Here is a 19,568-nt window from a genome sequence, read left to right as displayed (position 1 = left end):
AGGTCATCTAATCCTGAACTGCTCATGGAGTTTCTGAGGAAGGAGAAGTCCAGGAAGATTTAAAACCTTCCAGGAAAGGCCAGGGCATTCAGACCCAAAGCTCACAGTTCTGCATAGCTCAGCATCCTCTTGTTTCCCAGAGCTGTTGCAGAAGGAGCCTTGATGTGTCCTAAGGGGTCCCCTTGCAGTTTTTGCCTGGCAAACTCAACAGTGTGGGTTTGACCCAGCCTGCTCTGGAGGTTCCTGAAGATCCACAGCAGCTCTGCTTTGGCCCAAGGATTTGGAGGGAGAAGAGAGGAACCCTAGCAGCTGTTTCTGTTCCTTTTCCTTCTCCATGCTGAAAAGGAGCTGCAGAAGGGAAAACACAGCCCCTTTTGGGGTCGTCTTAGGAATGGCAGCTCTTACCTTCTCCATGATCCTGTCAATCTGGCGGTTCTGTGTGTCGATCTCGTTGCCCATGTCCAAGGCCATGTGACGTAAATTGCCAATGATGCCGCTGACCTGCTCGAGGTTCTCATCCATTTCATTTTCCCGGGCATCGTTTGTTACCCTGGGAGCAAAACACCAATTCTTTAAAGCAGAGACAGGAGATTCCCCCTGAAACTGTGATTCACCTGAAACCTCCCCTGCATCCTCCACCACTTGTCACCTGGGGAGCAGCTGCTGTGCCCAGCTTTGAAGAAAAGGGATTAATAAGCAACTTGCCTGAAAAACATTACATGCTTATTTTTTGGATGTAGGGATCAGTTGTCTGGGTTCATCACTGCTCCATTTATACTGCTCTTACTAGAAGTGTTGCTGTCTGAGCTTGCCTGTGCCACAAACTGCACCTCTCTGCAGTGATCATCCTTCTCGAACAGAGAATGAAAGGATGGCCTGTTTGGATCTGTGTGTGGTTAGAGTTCATGGGAAGTGCTGGAGGCTGGTGGAATTACAGCTATTCCAGATCCTCTCCTTGCAGTGCACATAGCTAATGGGAACTGTCCAGTCCTCTTATGCTTGGGGCTCACAGACATGTTGAGGAAGAGCTGCTTCAGCTGTGAAAATCCTCACCTAACATCTTGTTTAGTTAACTGTAGTTCTGGTAAATGACAGAAGCAGCTTCTCTTAGTAAAGATCTTCTGTCTGTCATTCTTAGCACTGTCTTTTGCAGTTGCTTGCTTTTTGGAACAAAACACTTGTACTTGGGCCAAGGCCCAGCTCAACTCTCCAGTGACTCAAGAGGCATGGGGTGACTGACACTGGGAAAAGCAAGGTCCGTGGGTCCCACTCAGAGATTCCCTACTTTGTGCCTCTTCATGTAGGTGCCCAAAGGGTGCCCCAGGTTATTTGCAGGACAATTAATATTATGTAGCATAACTTCCTTCACTGCTATGTTGTGATCATGTCCCAGCCTTCATTTTGGTGGGGCTGCCATCCAGAAATTAAAAAACAAGTGAATGGCAGACCCAGCAAACTTAAATGGCAACTCCATCCCACGCTCCAGATTGCATGACAGCATTGTTTCTATCACACTGATTTCCCTTTATCACAGCAGCCAAAAAAATAAGTGGATAATAGTTTTTGGAAAGATAATTACTTATTAATCCAGTGTCCTTAATCTTCAGAGATCAAAGCTTTGCCTACTGGAGTGCCGTTATCCATTCAGCTGATGACATTGTCATCTAAACGATGCTCCATAAGCACTGTAATCAGTAGGTGCTTATTGCTGGATCCCTGTGCACTGGGGGAAGTTTACAGTGTGGTTGCCATTGGTAGATCTGTGTGTTCCCAACCAGCTTTCATTTGAGAGCTCAGGAGTTCCCACTATGTCGGGGCTTTACAGCAGCTGAGGAATGGGGCATCATTCCCCGTTCAGCAAGGTCTCCTGGATGCTTATGAGCAGGGAAGGGGCACACCCCTTGTTAGAAGTGTACTTCAAATTCTGCGCTTGGCTCGGTGCTTTGGCAGGAAACCTGGGGCCTTTTTCTTGTTGAAGAGAAAGGAGGGGCTGCTGGATGCTTTAGTACCTCTTCTGGCAAGGGTGGATAACGGGCACTGCTTGCCTTGGGACATAATGGCAATAAACTAGTATTTATCTGACACTTCGTTTCTGAGGCATTTGATGACTGTCATTAATGAGACCCATAATAAGGCCCCCAGGAAAAGTGTTCATGCAGGGAGCTGGAGTGCAGAGGACAGTGCTGACTGACCATGGCTGTCTGCACCCTCACAGTGCTGCTGTGAAACAAATAAATAGATATTATTTCTATTTCATTATTGCCCAAATCCGGGCACTCAAAGAGGAAGGTTTTGTGTTTTCAAGCATCTTCTGGTTCTCCGGGCCAAGATACTTACTTCTAGGATTTCCAGCAAGGTAACCATCCTTTGCACCAACTCAGGGGACTTACAGGGCCAGGGGAAGTCACTGGGCACAATAAGCCTTTGGTACCTGGGTTACTCACCAACAACCTGAAACCCCAGCACCCACCACTTGGTGGAAAACTGTCTCCACCTTATTATCCAGCACCACTGAAGGAGTTAATGAGCACCACAGAACTCATGGCCATATGGAAGAAATCTAAATATATCAGTGACAAGGAGAATAGGGAGAGAAGAGTGGATCCAAAGGCTCACCTGCGGATAAAGCCACCACTGATGGCCATCTGCTCCCGCTCATCTACGACACGTGCGGGCTGGCTGGCTACAACACCATCCTGGTTATTGCCCCAGGCCTTTTTGTAGGCATCACTTGATTTGAGCCTATGCAAAAAACACCATGAGTAACAAAGCATCAAGTGGACAAATGCAAAACTCTTTACCTCTCCAAGCTAAAAGCTGAATCAAGCAAATGAGTTTTCAGATAGAGGGTCATTGGTTATATACCGATATATCATAACCCTGAGCAAAAGGAGGGCGTTGGTTTTTGTTCATTTTTTTACTTTACTGCCACAACAACAGTGATGATCAGAGGTTTAGTTTCCAATAGGGTGAATTGCAATTGTCAAGTCTACAACACTGCACACAAGTTTTTTGGATGTTGACTTAGTATCCAGAAAGAAGGAAAATTAAAAAAAAAAAAAAAAAAAAAAGGAAAAATAAAAAAGAAAAATAGAAGAAATACAGATAAGTAGAAAACATTGTTTCGTTTCAGTGACACATATGTTTTGACATCAAACACGGAGAACGTACTGGCAGACAGACATAAAAACAGAACTGCCAAGTATAGTGTGTACATCACATCACAGCAACACACCCTCTTAGAGAAAAACAGATTTGGCTAGAATTTAACATTTTACCATGCAGAATATTGAGCTTCTGTTGATATTTTTTCAATATGTATGTGGCATTGTAGGCATTTAAAGCCACTGACCTTTCCCAAGGTGATTTGGGGATGATTTTATCGTAGGGTTCATTAGATTTTTCAAATAATATATCGGTACTTGAGAATAGTAATCATACATCGACAGTTGATGTACAAACCTTTGTCCACAGAGACAAAAAGTAAAATAGGCAGAAATGAAATGAGTGCAGGAGAAAATAAAAGATACGAGCAATCTAGCATCAGAAAGGGAAGTTTTTCTACATTTTTTTTCGTGCACCAGCTACAGGCATGAATAAGAAGTAAAGCATTCTCACTAAGCACAGTTGCCCCAATAGTTCATCATACCCTTAATGCATCAGCAGTAACAGCCTTCACAATAAGCAAGACACAGGCAAAAATGGATCATCACTTCCTTCAGGAGTTTTAAACCACAGGACTTTAAATATAGCCTAGCAGCTTGTTATATTTGTTCTTCATGACAGTTACATTAACTTTCAGAGAGCCATTTTTGACTGAGCTGCCGTGGATAGAAAATTAAAATCCAGGCACACCTAGAGTGGAAGATTGACATGTGCAGCTTATTTAAGATCATCAGATGAGACTGAACACTTTAACAGGAGAGTGTGAGTGTTTGGAGTCCACAGGTGTAAGTTCTTGATTTTTTTTTCCTAGAAATGGAGCAGTTTCCAAAAAACTGTTGGGAACTACAAATCTCTGTGGTTTCTCTGTTCTTTGGTCAGCTCCAACCCATCATATAAACAGCCCTGTGGCTTCGATTATGGGGAAGGAACTGAACGTGCTTCTGGGGGATTTGGGAACGGACATGACAAACCCATCTTTGGTGTTATGTTCTCTCCATGCCCCCGAAGCAGCTCAGTTTTAAATGAACCTGAAGATGCGTTGTATGCTACGATATAGAATTAAAATGTAGATTAAAAGAGGATCTTTCATCTGTTTTGTAGCTTATGTCCTGTCAAAGTTTGTGAGGACTTAAAAAGATGATGGTTGGCTTGTTTAATCTTAGATGTCTGAAACTATACATCAGCTTTGGCATTACTAGAAATGAGTAAATGAGTCATTCTCTTACTGCAGATACCATTACGGGGCTTTGCCTGTTATTTAGACCTGTGCAACCTTGAGAGTGAAACAGTCTTTGTGTTTGGGGTAAGTGATCTTATACACCCAGAATCTGATCTCTGTTTTCTCATGGACTTCCAATAAAAGTCAACAGATGGAGCCTGGATCTGCTCATGGTAGTAGTAGTTGTCCTTTTGAATGCAGCCTGGTCAAAGTTTCATGCCATGGGCATTTTGAGTCTCCCGAGGATGTAGGATCAAGCCTTGGTAAGGCTCATGGAGTTGTACTTTCACTGTGCATCAGGGTACAGTTATGTGTGAAATGGTTAATCTTTTTTAAATACATGCCATTCATCTCCCACCAGCCAGAAGAGCACTGGTGGATCATGGTGATTCTGATGCCCAGAACTGTGTGGATTTCTCTCCCTCCTACACTCCACTCCTCAGAACATCATCTCATTTGTACCAGTTGAGTCCTGGCATAGAAACTCAAGGAACAGTCTCTAAAAACCTTGTTCATCCACACTCTGTTTCTGAACATTGGTTGGCAATGCTGCTTTATGAAATCTGGCTGCAGACTGCCAAGGTCAGAACACTGCCTTGGAGAAGGGGAGAGACACCCTTACAAACCAATGTCCCCCACATGGCACTCACACAGTGTCTTCCTGTTCTCGCAGCCTGGCACTGCAGCCGTAGTGAAGTGGCAAATGTTTTAAGGCCACGTGTCAGGTGCTAATCCCATCCCTGTCACATGTCTGGCTGTCAGTTCTGAGCTTTTACAGCTTGTACAGTGTGGGAGATGTAAAGTTTCTGCTGCATTTGTACCTGCGGCTCTTCTGCATCAGGTCCTCTGGCTAAAGCCTGTCTGAGATAAAAACCTGACGCAGGCAGTCCTGCTGACTAAGGCTCTGTGTGTGTGTGTAGCTCTTCCCATTTCTCCTGCCCTGTCTCCCACTGTGCACACCAAGGCAACAGTACACATATTTTGGGTAAAATGTTTACCCCAAAAAAGTATTCAGGGTTTGGTACACAGGAGCGAAACTGATTTTGTTTTAAAGTATCTGCATTGTGTCCCAAGGGAATTAACTTCAAAATAAATGTGATTGATAGGGCAAAACCCCAGTCTTGCTGTTCTGATTTTTGGCAAAATACCCCTAAACTCTATGGCAGCTCTTTCCTTTGGTCTTGATAATCGTGGTAGGATCAGACTTTGGCTGTGAACAAAGTGTCACGCAGAAAGGGAGTTCATTACTCAGAACTACTGCTCTCTGCTTTCTTTCCTGCACAATCTCTGGCCAAGCATTTCTGACAGCTTTCCCTGTAACCTGGTTGCATGCCGACTCACTGCATGCTGGATTTGCCATTCCTCAAGGACTTGGGGTTGGTCCACTTTGTCCCCGGTTTCCTCCACCCGCATAACCGCACATCGCATTTCCATTTGGCATTTAAAACAAGCTTTGCATTACCTGGAGGACGGTTTCGTTCAAGTGTGATGGCATGCAAGCAAATTCGATGCATTTCAACATTTCTGCTTAGTGTACGTGCTACCCAAATCAGAGAAATTTGGCATATTCAGGTTTTCTCGAATTTTTTTTGCCTGTGGCAGGATGAAAACCAGTTCAAGTTGGGTTCCAATTATGAAATGTCTCTTTGGAAAGCACATCAAGGGCTATTTGTGTTGAACAATGAAAAAAGGTGTGATTTTCATCCATAATTTTGAGTAATGTTTAGTACAACCTCTTCTGCAGTTTTTCAGCTCTTTTGGTTATTAAACTTGTGAAAATATGCTTCACAATTTAGGGTGTCCAGGAATAAGGTAGCCCCAGTGTTTTTGTTCGCTGGAAAAATGGAACCACTGAGTACACTTTGTGTAAAATGTTGAAACTTTTACCATTAAAAGGTGTCGACAGTGAAGCTTTCACTGCAGTATGCCTGCTTTTAATGCATCTACAGTAACTCCCAGTCAGTTGTCTATGCTATGAGATGGATGCATTTGAACCAGAATCGTTCTTTCTGCATGCCACATGCTCATCCTGTCCATGTGCCTAGCAAGGATGAGCTTCACAAGGCCTTTGGGATCAGCCTTAAGTGCTCAAAGAGATGAGGCAGGCAGCACCTACTTGTTACATGGACAGACACAAAGACCACAGAATTTTCCTAGGTCCGTCAAATTCTTTTCTGCTTCTTTCATGTCCTTATTGATTTGGTCCATTCCCTCTTCGATGCGTTCCAGTTGTTCTGATTAAACACAAGTATTTTATCCCCACAGAATGAAGCAGATGGAAAAGGACAAAGAAAAAAAAGACAAAAACTTCAGACATTCACTGTGACAAAAAACTGGACACCACATAGCAGAGCCGGTACCCAGTACCTACTTGTTACAAGGACATATGAAAAGGCCACAGCATTTCCCTAAATCTTTTAAATTTTTCTCGGCCTCCTTCATGTCTTGGTTGATATGGTTCATGCCTTCTTCAACACGATCGAGTTGTTCTGGTCAGGACAAAGGGATGACAGTGTGGAATGAATTGTATTTTTGCTTGTTTGCTTTTGTCTTCAACAGAACATGAAAAATGACCATGTAGAACTGAGTTAATAATGACATTACAATGCATTAATCTGAGCTGATGCATTGCTGAAGGGATGTGGGCCGCACTGGATGCCAAAGATAATTTTTTTACTAGTGTGGGAAGAGTAAAACAAAAGAGGAATTTATTTGAAATATATTAATATCAACAAGATGTAATGATGTAGAAAGGAAGGGTTATAAAGCTCAAGGTCCAGAAACGTAATACAATACATTCACTTACTAAGACACAGTGACATCCAGGAGAAAGAAAGATAGCGTTATTATTTTGCATTTATGTATGTTAATATAAGAGAAAAGATGTCCTTCCGTGGAAAATACTTCAGTTACTTACACTTACAAATGCCTTGGAATTAGGTGATTTTGGGCAGCACAATTGCTTGGATTAGTGAGTGAGAATGCTGGTAATAGAAGTACCAAAAACAGAGTGAGCGTTTAAGGGCTGGTATCCAGGTACCCCTTTTTCCAGAGGCTGAGGAAACTGAGACCTGCCACTTTGACTGGCACTGGATATTAATCTCTAATCTGAGCCTGGCCTCAGGGCTGGTTTTCTTTCTGGTGTAGAGGCTGCAAATCAGGAGTAACCCCAGTGAACACAGAGCAACTGAAACCTCTTCGGGAGCCTGATGCTCACTGGAAGAGAACACTGGCTGTGACATTCATTGTCCCTGTCCCCAAGTGACCTTATGAACACAGACATGGGGTGCAGACTCATGTTTTCAGTGGGGTCACTTCTGCTTTGCTCCAGGGCAAGATAAGCAGCACCAAGCCCAGTAACCAGCCCCATACAGACAACTCTCTCTCTGCTGGCATCAAACAGAATTTGGAGTATTTCCACTGAGGGCTGGCGATGGTGTTGGGTTTTCTTAAGGACTCGGTGGCTCAGAATAACTTAACATTGTTTATTTCTTCACTATTAAACTGGGGGAAGGTGTCCTAGAGGAACAGAATGCCACAATGTAAAAGTTTAGGAAGGGATTCTCTGCTGATGTAAACAGATATGAATCCAGTGGGATCAGGGGTCTTATATGGAATCTGTGGTAGCAACAGCATTTTACGTGGGTGGAAAGCCTCACCATTTCATGAAGGATAAATTCAAATACTACCCAGGATCAGAGAGTTACTTGGGAGTGACATTTCAATCCATTAAAAGCTGTAACTGTAGCTAAAGAGGCAAAGTCAAGGAATCCCAGTAAAACACAAACACATCCATATTCACTGTATGGAATAGAAAAACACAGAATTAGATTGTAGAGGAAGGAACTAAGAGCACTGGTTATAGAAGGAATTTAATGTTGTCCCTGATGTTAATTGAGTCCTATCCAGAAGAAAAAAAAAAGGCATTTTAGAAGGAAAATCATATGCATATTGATGTCAGTACAAAGCTCCTCTTGACTTCTTTGGGAACATGAATAGGCCTAATTTCTTACTTAGGTTTCTAATAACAATCAAGGTTTAGATTTTCAAAGCTTTCTGGGGGATTTGGATACCCAGTTCCCATTAAAATTAATTTTATTTAATTAATTTTAATGGGAAACAGGCACCTCACCCCTCAAGGGCCTAGAAAATCCTGGCCTAAATTATTCAGGCTGAAATAATTCGAATATTGAACTTGTGCTCCTTGTTTAATTCTTGCATGAGACAGGGCTTTGAGAAGGAGAGGTGCCGTGTCAGGATGGAGAGATGCATCTGCTTTTCAGGTGTCAGTTCTCATTCTCCTCATCTGGATGGGCCTGTGTCCTGACACCACAGGAATTATTGATCCCAAATCCAAGGGTATATTTAGAGGATCAGAGTTACCTGGCACTGTCCTCTAAAAGGGGCACAAATCGTGTAAGCAGAGGATTGGGAAACTAAGAAGGAAACCTGAGAGATGGACTGCACAAGTTCTGCCTGGTAAACTGCTGAGCTGAGAACCAGAAATGCAAGGTTGGATTGTTTCAGTGCACACTGTAATTTGGGCTTTAGCAGAAGCTTTGGTTCGTGTCTGTAGGTGCAGACTGTCAGTCTCATCAGAAATGGGAGTCTGTGGCAGAAGGGTCTGCTCCTCCCAGTGCTCCTGCTCCTGCCTAACTCGGAGTCCTGCCTGCTCTTGCATAGTTGGGCAACTCTTGCTCTGGGAAGCAGCTGTGGGAGTGTGAGCTGGCTTTTATCCTGGTTCATGCAACAAGATGGGAATTGCTACATTTGTGTGGCAGACTCCCACCTCCTGCTTGCGAGAGCTGTGCTTGCAGAGCCCGTTCTCGGGCCTCAGTTCAAAGGCAGCTGTACCCACACGTGCATTTTGACACTGGGCAGGACAAACGTAGTGACCTTTCTTCCACTGATTTTCCTGCTAGTCCTTCTCTAACCTTGTCTGCCCACTAGAAAACGCCAGGTAAGTCTGCAGGGATCAGTCCCAGATCTGCTACCGCTGGTGGCTTCCAGTCTAAGCTTGTTTCCTCTCCCAGATGCTCATTCTCTGAAGCCACATGTGCAGTAGGGCCTTTTGAACTTTCTTTCCCTGTTTCTTTTTCTGCCTGAATAAATGAGTCCTAATTGAAGAGTAGATGTGACATGACTCAAACACTTTCATTTTAATTACAGCTCTCTCTAGAAACCTGACTTAATTCATCCTGCTTCAGGATTTGTGTGTGATGCTTATGCTATTTCTGAATAGAAATGGGACCCACACTAATTTATCTTCCATTAAAGGAAACCTCATCAGTGTAAAAAAAAACCATGTCATATTTGTAGCCCAGAAGTCTAGACAGCTGGCTGCTGGTCCTAAAACCAGTTGTTAATGTCATTGGCTGGATTGTTAACTGGTTAAAATCAGCATAGTTATGCTGGCTTTGTGGAGCAACACCAATTTATACCTGTCAAAGTCCTGGTCCCACAGGCAAGGAAATAGATTCATGAGCCTAACCACAGTTATTGAGGCATAAATATTATAGTGGAATTAACTTAAAGGGGTCAAGCTGGATTTGTTTTGGTATAACTGCTATTAAAATCTGGCCCAGAATGAATCACTGCTGGTAGGAAATCAGATGGCTATCAAAAGGTTAATTTAATATCTGTTTTCATAGATCTTCCCTATTCCAATGTTCTATATTGTATTAAAGGTTTTAGGGAAGAGAGTCTGCTGGCACAAATTGCCATGAACCTACACAAATTCACGCCTACAGAGGATCATGTCCTTTGTCTCCCGTTTATAGAAGCACTTCAAGGTCAGAGTTTGACATTTTTTTGACAGTTTGTTGCAATATTCTTTGAATATACTACATCTATCCTTATGTTTATGTGTCATATATAAGAAAATTGGTGCTGCCTGGCAGCAGAATACAGAGGTAGGTTTCGTTGTGATTTCCTTCCATTTTATTTTTCTCCAGTAAACCCTGCTAATTATTAGCCCTTTTTGCATATTGATATCCTTGTATGCCTGAGAACTTTCATTCCAAGGTAATGACCATAAATCTTCTTCCAGATCCTACAGCAAACTGATGGCATATCTTAGGACACAAAGAGGAATATTTTTTTCCCCTCTATCATTATACTTGTGAATTAGTTGTGTAAGGCTACTGGGGGACCACAAGCCAGTCCTGTTAGTTTTACCAGAGCACTGTGCCCTTTTGCCAGTGGGTCTTTGCCAGGATCTTCCATAACATCCTGGAAACTCCCCACTCTGTGACTGCTCTGGGGAAGGGGCTGGGAGAGAAAAGCTGTAGCAAGGGCATCCCTCAGCTGCTCCTGTGGCCTCTGGAGCAAACACAGCTGCAAAAGCATCTCACACAGCTTTGGATGCAGGAGCAGAACAGGGCAAGTGTGGTGCTGCTCCACCTTTGCATCCCCAGCTGTAATCTGCAACAAATACTCCTTGAATGATGTCCAGGATCTGGGGCCTGTGCTTGAATGTCAGTTAAATGCCTGTGGAGATGGGAACTTGCTCCTTTGCTTGGAGTATTGTGCACTGAAGCAATTTCCACAAGGACAATTTTAATTAGAGGAAAAAAAAAAAGGAAAAAAGAAAAAGGACGCCTTAAGAACACATTGTAATCATAATTGCATACAAGAGGGCTGAATTGGAAAGAGAGTCAGCAGATTAACTGCTTCCAGTGCTACTCTGTGATCCCATTTTCCGTAAAGGAGAATCCTATTGGAGCGTAGTACATTTCTAGGACAGCCTTTTCAGAAATCCTGAGTCTTGACCTATCTGTGCTCTGAAAGGCATTGCAGAGCACAGGTAGGAATGGCAGAGAGCTGGCGGGGAGTGCTGTGAGCCCACGTGTAGCTCTGCTAAAAATAGCAGGAGACAAGGCACAACCTGCTTTGTGGGGGTTCATTTACCTTTTGTTCTGCACTACAATTTCAACATAATTAATACAGTTTTCCCTGTAGAATCTGGAATAGTCATTAATTACTTTTTATTTCCCTAATTATCCTTAACTCACACAAAACTGCCAAACTCACAACTCCTGCTAAAGAGGTCAGCTAGTGTGGGTACCATCACATGGTGCCAGTGCTTTTGCTTGGGGGGTTGCCCAGTTATTTCAAAGTTTTATCTCCCTCATCAACTTGATCTGGAGTAAGATCTGCTGAGTACATTCATCTGCTCCCCGTGTTCACTGGTTGTGCATTTGCTGTTGCTGGTGCAGGGAGAAAATTTCAATTTTCAATGAAATGACGTTTTCTTTGTCGCTTATCAAAGTTGTGGCTGTTCCTCTATCTTGTCTTGGATGAGAAATGGCTGTGCTGCTACTGTTGTTATTGGTAAAGTTTCTCCCCTCCACCTCCTTTGGAATACAAACCCAAAATCCTTTTGTAATAAACTGCATAAGGACATCATCACACACAAAAAAATGTCCTTGAAATCCTCCAAATCTGTGTCCCTGCTGATAGTCCCAGGTGATAGGATTTTCCTTTGGATGAAGAGAGCTACCACTCTGGGACCCCTTCTATGTTAACAATTCAGGTTTGTCTTCATATTCCCACTTTGTACTCTCAGTTTCATTTCTACAGTCTGCTTTTAACCTATATGCATCTAAATATTACCATTTTTCTAAATTAGCATGTTTTAAAGACATATTTAATGAAGCAGAGCAATTGCCACGGCTCAATAATCCTTTGCAGCATGAAGGCTTTAGTGTAAAATGAAAACACTTTGAAGAGTTAAATACGTATTTATATTTAAATCATTAATTAAGGGAGATTGACTAAAGGCCAGGTTTAAAATATGTAGCATTATGGATGCACGTGGGGGCAGGGAACGACTTTCTCACTGATGGAAAAAATCTCAGCAAGGAGAATCTGACCTCCTAGCTCCTTCCTGTGGGCTCCCCAGGGGAAGGACTGTGTTGAGCTGGTTTGGATGACAGTGCATGGCTCAAAAAATGATAATTTGGTATTGCAGAGGGAAAGTCCACTCCAAATCCCAGTGACCTCAAAGGGCACTGGAGGAGGTCTCCAGTTTTTATGGCAGCCCCATCCTCTGTGAAACAGGGGTAACACAAGCCCTTGTGAAGCTCCCCATGTCTGAGGGTCGTGGCACACTCACTCTGCCATGTGCTGCACAGCCAGCTGTGCTAAACCTTGAGGCAACAGGAGCTTACCAGGCTGGCTTCGTTGTACAAATACTGGGATTGGGAAATTACCTGGACTTATTGCCTTTTATCATCCCAGAGACTTCTGCCTACTGATACCAGAAAATCAGTTCTGCTTTGTGTTATTTGCATTGAATTGGCTCAGAGAAGTTTTCCTTGTAAAGTCTGTTTAACTTCCAAACAAGCAATTTTGTCAGGAAACCTAAAAACAGAGCTTCAAGCAACTGCAGAGATTAGATATTCTGCTTGCCGCCCACTGCAAAGATCAGTGTCATGTTTTCTGTATATTTAACACCTAATAATCTTAAGTGACTTGTGCAGTCAACTGCAAAGAGATCACATGGCAGTGTTAGCAAATTATTTCCTTAATCTGATAATCTGCTGAGACATCCGTGAGCTGCACACATTGCACTAATTACAGAGGGTTCAAAGTCATCATTAGCGTGTTTTGCCCAGTAGTATGAGTCCTTTATTGCTAAAATAAAAAAAAATAATCAGGAATTATCACACCTACATATTGCTAAAATGGAGAAAACTTAATTAGACATTTAGCATAGGAGAGTGGTTACAATATTCTCAGGGTTTGTAGCATTATTTGGCTGTTTTCCTTTAGAAACCCACACTGTATATAGTCATAAGCTAAATTTACTGAACCACTTAAGGCATGACCATAACCAATTTAAAGAGGCTTTGAAACTGTCTGATTCTTTCCTGTAGGTATTGACTCAGTGCATCTCTGACTGTACAATATACATTTCAGGTTTCACTGTCAATAAGGGTTTAACACTGAGTTCCCTGGACTCCCAAAGAGATGAGTAGGTTCAGTCTCAGCTCTTTGGCTCATCCAGATTCTCTTTCCTACCATGACTATGGAGTAAATCATCAGAGAAGTTTGGCACACAGGGGTTTAGCAATAGTAGAATTCCAAAATAACAAAACAAAAATTTGAGATTAAAATCAAAATAATCCTCCCTAGCAATCTGTGGAAAAAATAGCAGTTAAAGAACAGAAACTAGTTTTCCCAGGAACCACTAAAGTTTCTGCTGCTCTGCCTGTGAAATTATATTGCACAACACATCTGGATATTTACACTTCCTTTGACAATATTTGTGATTTATTACAACTGTATAATTCACTTCTGAAACAAAACACATTATTTAGACAGGTGCCATATCTGTTTCAACATAGGTAATTTCTGGTTTTCTGTATTCAGTGATAGTTCTTTTACTGCCATTATTTTTCGAAGACAACAAAATATTCCCTCTAATATTTTTCTTGTCAAGACAAATTGATGTGACAAAATTTGGCTGGGTTAAATTCTTTTCCCTAAGGGGAGGGGGGGGGGGAAAGAAACATTTCCTAATACAGTTTGGTGTCATGACATATAGTAAATAATAAGAATGGCCTTTGGGGGGCTGGTTTGATAGAGGGTAGCAGGAATTTATACTCTGTTGATTTATTGGAGACACCCTTTTGCTGTGGGTCTGCACTACTGGGTTATTAGTTTTATTGAGGGGAGGAGAGAAGGTACCTTCTTCTTTGTCATATCGTGAAGGGCCAAAATGTAATTTCCTGGAATGTATTGAATATATCAGGCTCTGGCTTTGTCATTGTCATCCACAGACAGGGAATTATCTAAGCCTGAATCCTCCTATATGGTCAATTGTAATGAGCTGATCGTGCCATAGCTTTTAATGTTAAAACTCTGCCATCCTCACTGCCATGTCTATACAAAAAGCAACTGAATTTTACACAAAGTAAACCTGTGTTACCTCTTCTTGGCATGCATGCATTTATTGCATGCCTTTCAGTTGTGACTTAAACTAGGGGGACAATTCCGTAGCACCTGCATAAATAATGCTGGATTTTACATTCATGGAGGCAAATCTTCTCATCATGTAGCCGGATCTTGACCCAAAGCTTGCTGAAATAAAGTGGTGATTTGGATGAGTTCAGCCTGCAGCTGTCTTTGACATTAATGGAAGACAGATCAAAAGAAGTACAGACTCTTAGGCAGTTGTTGGTTCTCTGTCAGACAACGATGCTAAAGGCAAAGAGGTTTTTTGGGTTCTCATGCACAACCACACGTATTTTGTGTCCCTCGTTTCCAGGGTTGCACACAGTTAGTACAGAACTTTGAGAAGGGTTATACTTCCTTACTGAAGCAATCTGAACTTACCTCCTTGCTCATCCAACATAACCAAAGTCCTGATACCAGCATCTTTACTCTACATCCCAATAGTGGTAGCAAGGGAAGGAGAGAGAGGGGAGAAGAAAGAGAGAGAGAAAGAGAGATCAGTGAGGGAACACTCAGCCCTTGGTACGGGACACAGGAAGGCAAAAGAAAAACAGGGAAAGGAATGACAAGGTCATCAGGGGCTGGTGGCACAGTCCAAAGACTTTATGTGCCTGGACACTGTATAAGGAACCAGGTAGTCTCAATTGTACCATCAATCCTTCTGGATTCACCGGGATACTGAACTTCTGCAGAAAGCACAGAATCACGAACCTTGCAATTAAAATAATCGATTTATGCAACAGTAATTTCTAAAAAGAGATGGTTCATCTCCAAGTTCACTGAAGCAGAAGAAGGGAGGATGAGGCTGTTGGTATTGCAGGTGTGTGTTAATCCCATGAAAGAAATTCCCAGGGAAAACAGATATGACACAAGCATGTTTGGGAAGGGGGCACAGTGGTTTGTACACAGCCCTTGCTGCTGTCAGAAGTCAGAAAGCTTACCTACTTAGGAAATCCATTTTAAAGTAGGCTAATATTTAATAGGATTAAGCCATATTTTTTGGCTCAGTGATCTAATAGATATGGGTTTGAGCCAAGTTTTAATTCAGTCAACAGACACCTTTAGCATTAATGGACTTTGAATTCAGCTCGAAGGTAGGATTTTTAAAACACCTACACACTGAAACTGCCTCTGCTCCCACAGCTTAGTTGGAATCTTATCACTGCTGTTGCTGGATACAGGGTTTGAACAAAGCTGAGCCACTCAGAGCTCCCACTTGCCTAAGCCAGCAGCAGGGCACCTTTCACAAGTACAATTTTTGCATTTGTTATCCTCACTCTGGGCTGTGATCGGGTGTCTCGGGTTTCTGGGTGCTGTGATACGGAGCTGTATCACAGATCAGATTAGCTCCTTTTTAATTACCAGGGGGAAACCAGCTCCATTCTGCTTGGAGCAGTGATAACATCTGTGAATAATTAATGGCCTGAACGGTCATCTGCCTGTTGCATGTCAAGAGCAGATGAAGTAAGTCCTCTGTGGAGCGGAGCTACCTGGACATGAGCAGCAGTAATTTGCCTGCTTCCATGAACATAAAGCTATCCATGCTCCTGTGGAACAGATAAAGGCGGTGGTGTCCATTTTGCAGGGGGCAGGGGAGATGCTCACAGTTGCAGGGGAACACGAGGAACAGAAACCTGAAGTCCTGACAGTCCCTGTGCTTTTCAAGCCACCCACTCCTTGAGGCAAATGAAGGACTTCATATTATCCTTCCTCCCAGCTGCCCTGCTCTCTGTCATCGCCCATCTCTTTTCCTGGGAGCAGGGAAGTGTCTCTGGCCCTCAGCTGCCCATTCTGTGCTCCCAGGGTGCTCCCAGGCAGGACACAGCCCACGCTGGCTCAGCCACAAGCCTGACTCTGGCACCCTCGAGGGCTGTTTGCCTGGTGCAGCTGGTGCTTCTCTACTGGGCTTCAAGAGGATCCTGCTTGGCTCAAGAGGGATGAGAGATGCCTCTTGTCTGCCTCTCTCTGCGCTCCCATTCTTGTCTTTAATGTCTATGTCACTGTAGAAACTGGCAAAACCCTCAGATGTGTGCAGGCTGGCTTGCTCCCTCTTTTGAAAAAATCCCTGTGTGAGGTGCCAGATGGAGAGAAAAGGCCTCCTGCCTCTCCTCATAGTCTGCTGCACCCTGCTGCCCTCAGGTCAGCCACCTCCCAGGTACCCACTGCTGCTCTCTCTCCCTCCAAGCTCATACTGCATTTACTTGAATCCCAGCCAGCTTTTATTTTTGAAGCCCGTAGAAACTTAGGGTCTGAGGGTTATCTTAGACTTGCCTATTTAGAATAGAGAAACCACTTTTAATTATCTTACATTTGCTGTGGGACAGGTCTGCTAAGCACTGGATGTGCAGTGGCTTTTTATTGGACTCTTTCTATGCTCTGAGTGTCCAGGGAGGTCTTACCTTAAAGGAGTTAATATTGATCTATTTATTTCTTATTGTATTTTAACAAACATACATCATGCAAACACAAGAAGGCTGCTTGGGTCCTGAGTCATCTTGTGTTTCAGTAAACATATTTTACTGAGTCTGACATGGGACTCTTCTAAATACTGGACTCAGAAACCTGCAGTTGGTGCTGTGATAGTTGTTGGCTTTCAGAGAATCAAACACAGTCAGGCTGAGAAATATTTGCTGCTCCTTAACCCTCTTATCTTAATTTCCTGCTGTATTTAACATCTGAGTAAACTCCCTTTATGCAGCTAAGATGTCCAGTGACCTGAATAAGACGTGTGCTGAGAGATGAACTCAGCAATTAGACCTTATGGTTTGTATTTCATATCAAAAGAGGTGAAATTTCAGATTTGAAAGAGGTGAAATTTTCTTTTATTTACCTGATCATCAGTGCCACAACATCAATACTAATGTGAAAATATTAAAGGGTGTGCAGTGAATATACTTGTCTGCATCTGTGTTCTAATCAAAAGCATATTGAAGCTAATAAAGAGATGGTGACTGGCAAAGATGGGAGATGATTCAGACATCAAGTGACAATCTCCTGCTGTTCCAAGTTTGTATTAAGCACTAATTTTCAGCTTTTCCACAAAAAATTAAATGTGTAAAGCAAATTTTAAAATATAATCACATTTGTGCATTTAAAACAGATCCGGACTTTTAGAAAAATTCAGTATTTTTATTGTAACTGATCCTTTAGATAGCTCAAAACTAAACCTGTCTGTAAGACAGAACTGCTCTAAATATGCGTTCATCATCCATATGTCTGAGCAGGAGAAAATCACTCAGTACCTGACCTTCAGTGACAACAGACTGAAGCATCTCTGGGAACTAAAAAACCTCTTCAGTTAAAGGTTTCTGCACTCGAAGTATCACAGAAAATCCTCTTGGTCTCGGTGGGACCAGGTGTCAGCAGATGCACTAGAACTGGGTGCTTGGAGAATGTAACAGGAGGTGACAAAAGCTGTGTCTGCAAAGTGCCAGCCGGGAAGAACCTGTTTGACAACCACTGATCCTAAAACCTCGACAGCAGGCTCCCATCACCATGGGCCCACTGACTATGCTTTGATTTGTCTGATCCCGAGGGCTCAGGAAGGATTCTCACCCACATCCAGTGCTCACCAACATCATTAATATCCTATGTGGGGAACCATGAATGGGTAGAACTAATGAGGTCCATCTTTTTATGAAAACGTGTGCTAATGGGACATGTTCCCAGGGATTAGAGCCTTTCTTTCTTCCTGTAAAAATTCAGGAATTTCCTAAGACCCTCCAGTCCTTGCCCAGGCAATCCTCTGTTTAGTTTGCAGCAAAACAGGGATTCTCAAAAAATGGGATTCTTCAACTGGGTCTGGCCAGGGAGAAGAAAAATGCATCTTTCATAGGACCCTACAGAGTTCCTGGAGCACATTCTGTTTTCATCCAGCTCTCAAATCTGTAACAGCCTTCTCTCTCCAGGATTATTTCTGACTCTCCTTGTCTTCTCATTGCACTTGAGAGGAGAATTTGGACTGTTGGATTTTGCCATGGCACAGGAAACACCTCACACTCTTTTCCTTTAGAAGAAAATGGCATGGCATCTCTTATGTTGAGGCATTAAACTGGCAGCTCTGGAGTTCCTCTGTTTATCCATAGTGCAGGTTTACTGCAGACAGGCAAATATATAATATATATAAGAATTTTGCACATCAGATGACCCCTCAGAGCAGGAGGCCATCACTTTCAACTTAGGGGAATATTAGGGGAAACAGAACCTATAAAGTTTATGAAAGTTGGTGTCCTTGAACCTTTCACCAGCACTAAGCTCTAGTGTTTAGATAAAAGCAAACCAACCAGCAGTGCTGGTTTGGGTATCCTTTATATGAAGCACATGCCCAGGTTTTCCACTGGGCCACTGGCTAAGCTTATGATCAGAAAGCCAGAATATATGATTTTAAACCTCTGGGCTTAATTCAATTCTTAGATACTTAAGTCTATCAGTGCTTCAGTGAAGCCAGTTTAACAGCATAACTGGGAACCCTTCTGGAGGCTTTAATGTACGTTATCCTTGATCTTCTATAATAGCTTCTTCAAACTTTTGGGGGTTTTTTTGTGAGTGTTTCACTCAGAGCAAGTCAGCAACAAAACATTCACTGAAATTTGCCCAGCACTTTGGAGGGGAAATGCATTGCTATTTCATTTCTTGTTATTGCTGTTACATAACTTAATTTCCCAAGGTGGGAATAAAAGTAGGGAGAGAATTGGAATGACTTCTCAAAGGGCTCATCAGTCCCTCCAGGAACACAGTGTGTTCTGTCCTATCCATACCTACTACAAAAGGCAGCTACTCAAACTTTGGTTTAGCCTGAGGGGTGATTTTCCTAACAGTGTAAGGGAATGATGTATTGGATAGAGAATCCAAATTCTAGAAATCTCTTTCTCTACATTTCAGGAGATACCCTGAAAACCACATTTGCACTCTCAGTTCTGTGAAGAACACATGAACTTCCACTTCGATGAAGAATTTTGCTTTAATCAATATGGATTATAGAGTTTGCTTTGAATAAATTAATAGAGACAATTATGTTCCAGGACAGGCTGACATTGCTAGCAGTTCCCACAGGCACTAAAGAGAACTGTCAACACCCAAAAGACAAAAAATGTGGCCAAAGAAACATTTTTTAGTCATCTGTAGTAATGCATTTGCTCGGCTCCTGCTCCGAGTTCCCTGTCACTCTGTTAATGCTCCGATGTCTCTCCGTGCCTGATTAAAGAGCCACGTGACTGCTCTGCCT

At 42.7% G+C, this 19,568-nt stretch overlaps 1 protein-coding gene and 1 long non-coding RNA gene across 3 annotated transcripts in view; one reads left to right on the top strand and one right to left on the bottom strand.

Annotated features, from left to right (window-relative positions):
- Positions 1-19,568, top strand: part of LOC116784333 — an 89,323-nt gene that overhangs the window by 29,691 nt on the left and 40,064 nt on the right. The window lies entirely within an intron of this gene.
- SNAP25 (synaptosome associated protein 25) overlaps positions 1-19,568 on the bottom strand; it is a 60,781-nt gene that overhangs the window by 4,773 nt on the left and 36,440 nt on the right. Inside the window, exons 4-7 of one of the 2 annotated variants that reach the window (XM_032682866.1) lie at positions 14,726-14,774; positions 6,501-6,618; positions 2,617-2,742; positions 406-550 (exon numbers count right to left, since the gene is read on the bottom strand). In XM_032682866.1, the coding sequence (XP_032538757.1) occupies positions 406-550; positions 2,617-2,742; positions 6,501-6,618; positions 14,726-14,774 (438 nt within the window). Of the gene's footprint in view, positions 1-405; positions 551-2,616; positions 2,743-6,500; positions 6,619-6,755; positions 6,874-14,725; positions 14,775-19,568 lie in introns of both variants that reach the window. The other variant, XM_032682867.1, reaches the window with a different exon arrangement.

The sequence above is a fragment of the Chiroxiphia lanceolata genome, chromosome 3 (assembly GCF_009829145.1).
Source record: "Chiroxiphia lanceolata isolate bChiLan1 chromosome 3, bChiLan1.pri, whole genome shotgun sequence".
Classification (NCBI taxonomy): domain Eukaryota; kingdom Metazoa; phylum Chordata; class Aves; order Passeriformes; family Pipridae; genus Chiroxiphia; species Chiroxiphia lanceolata.
The sequence above is the reverse complement of the archived record's forward strand: the minus strand, read 5'-3'. Positions and strand labels throughout refer to the sequence as shown.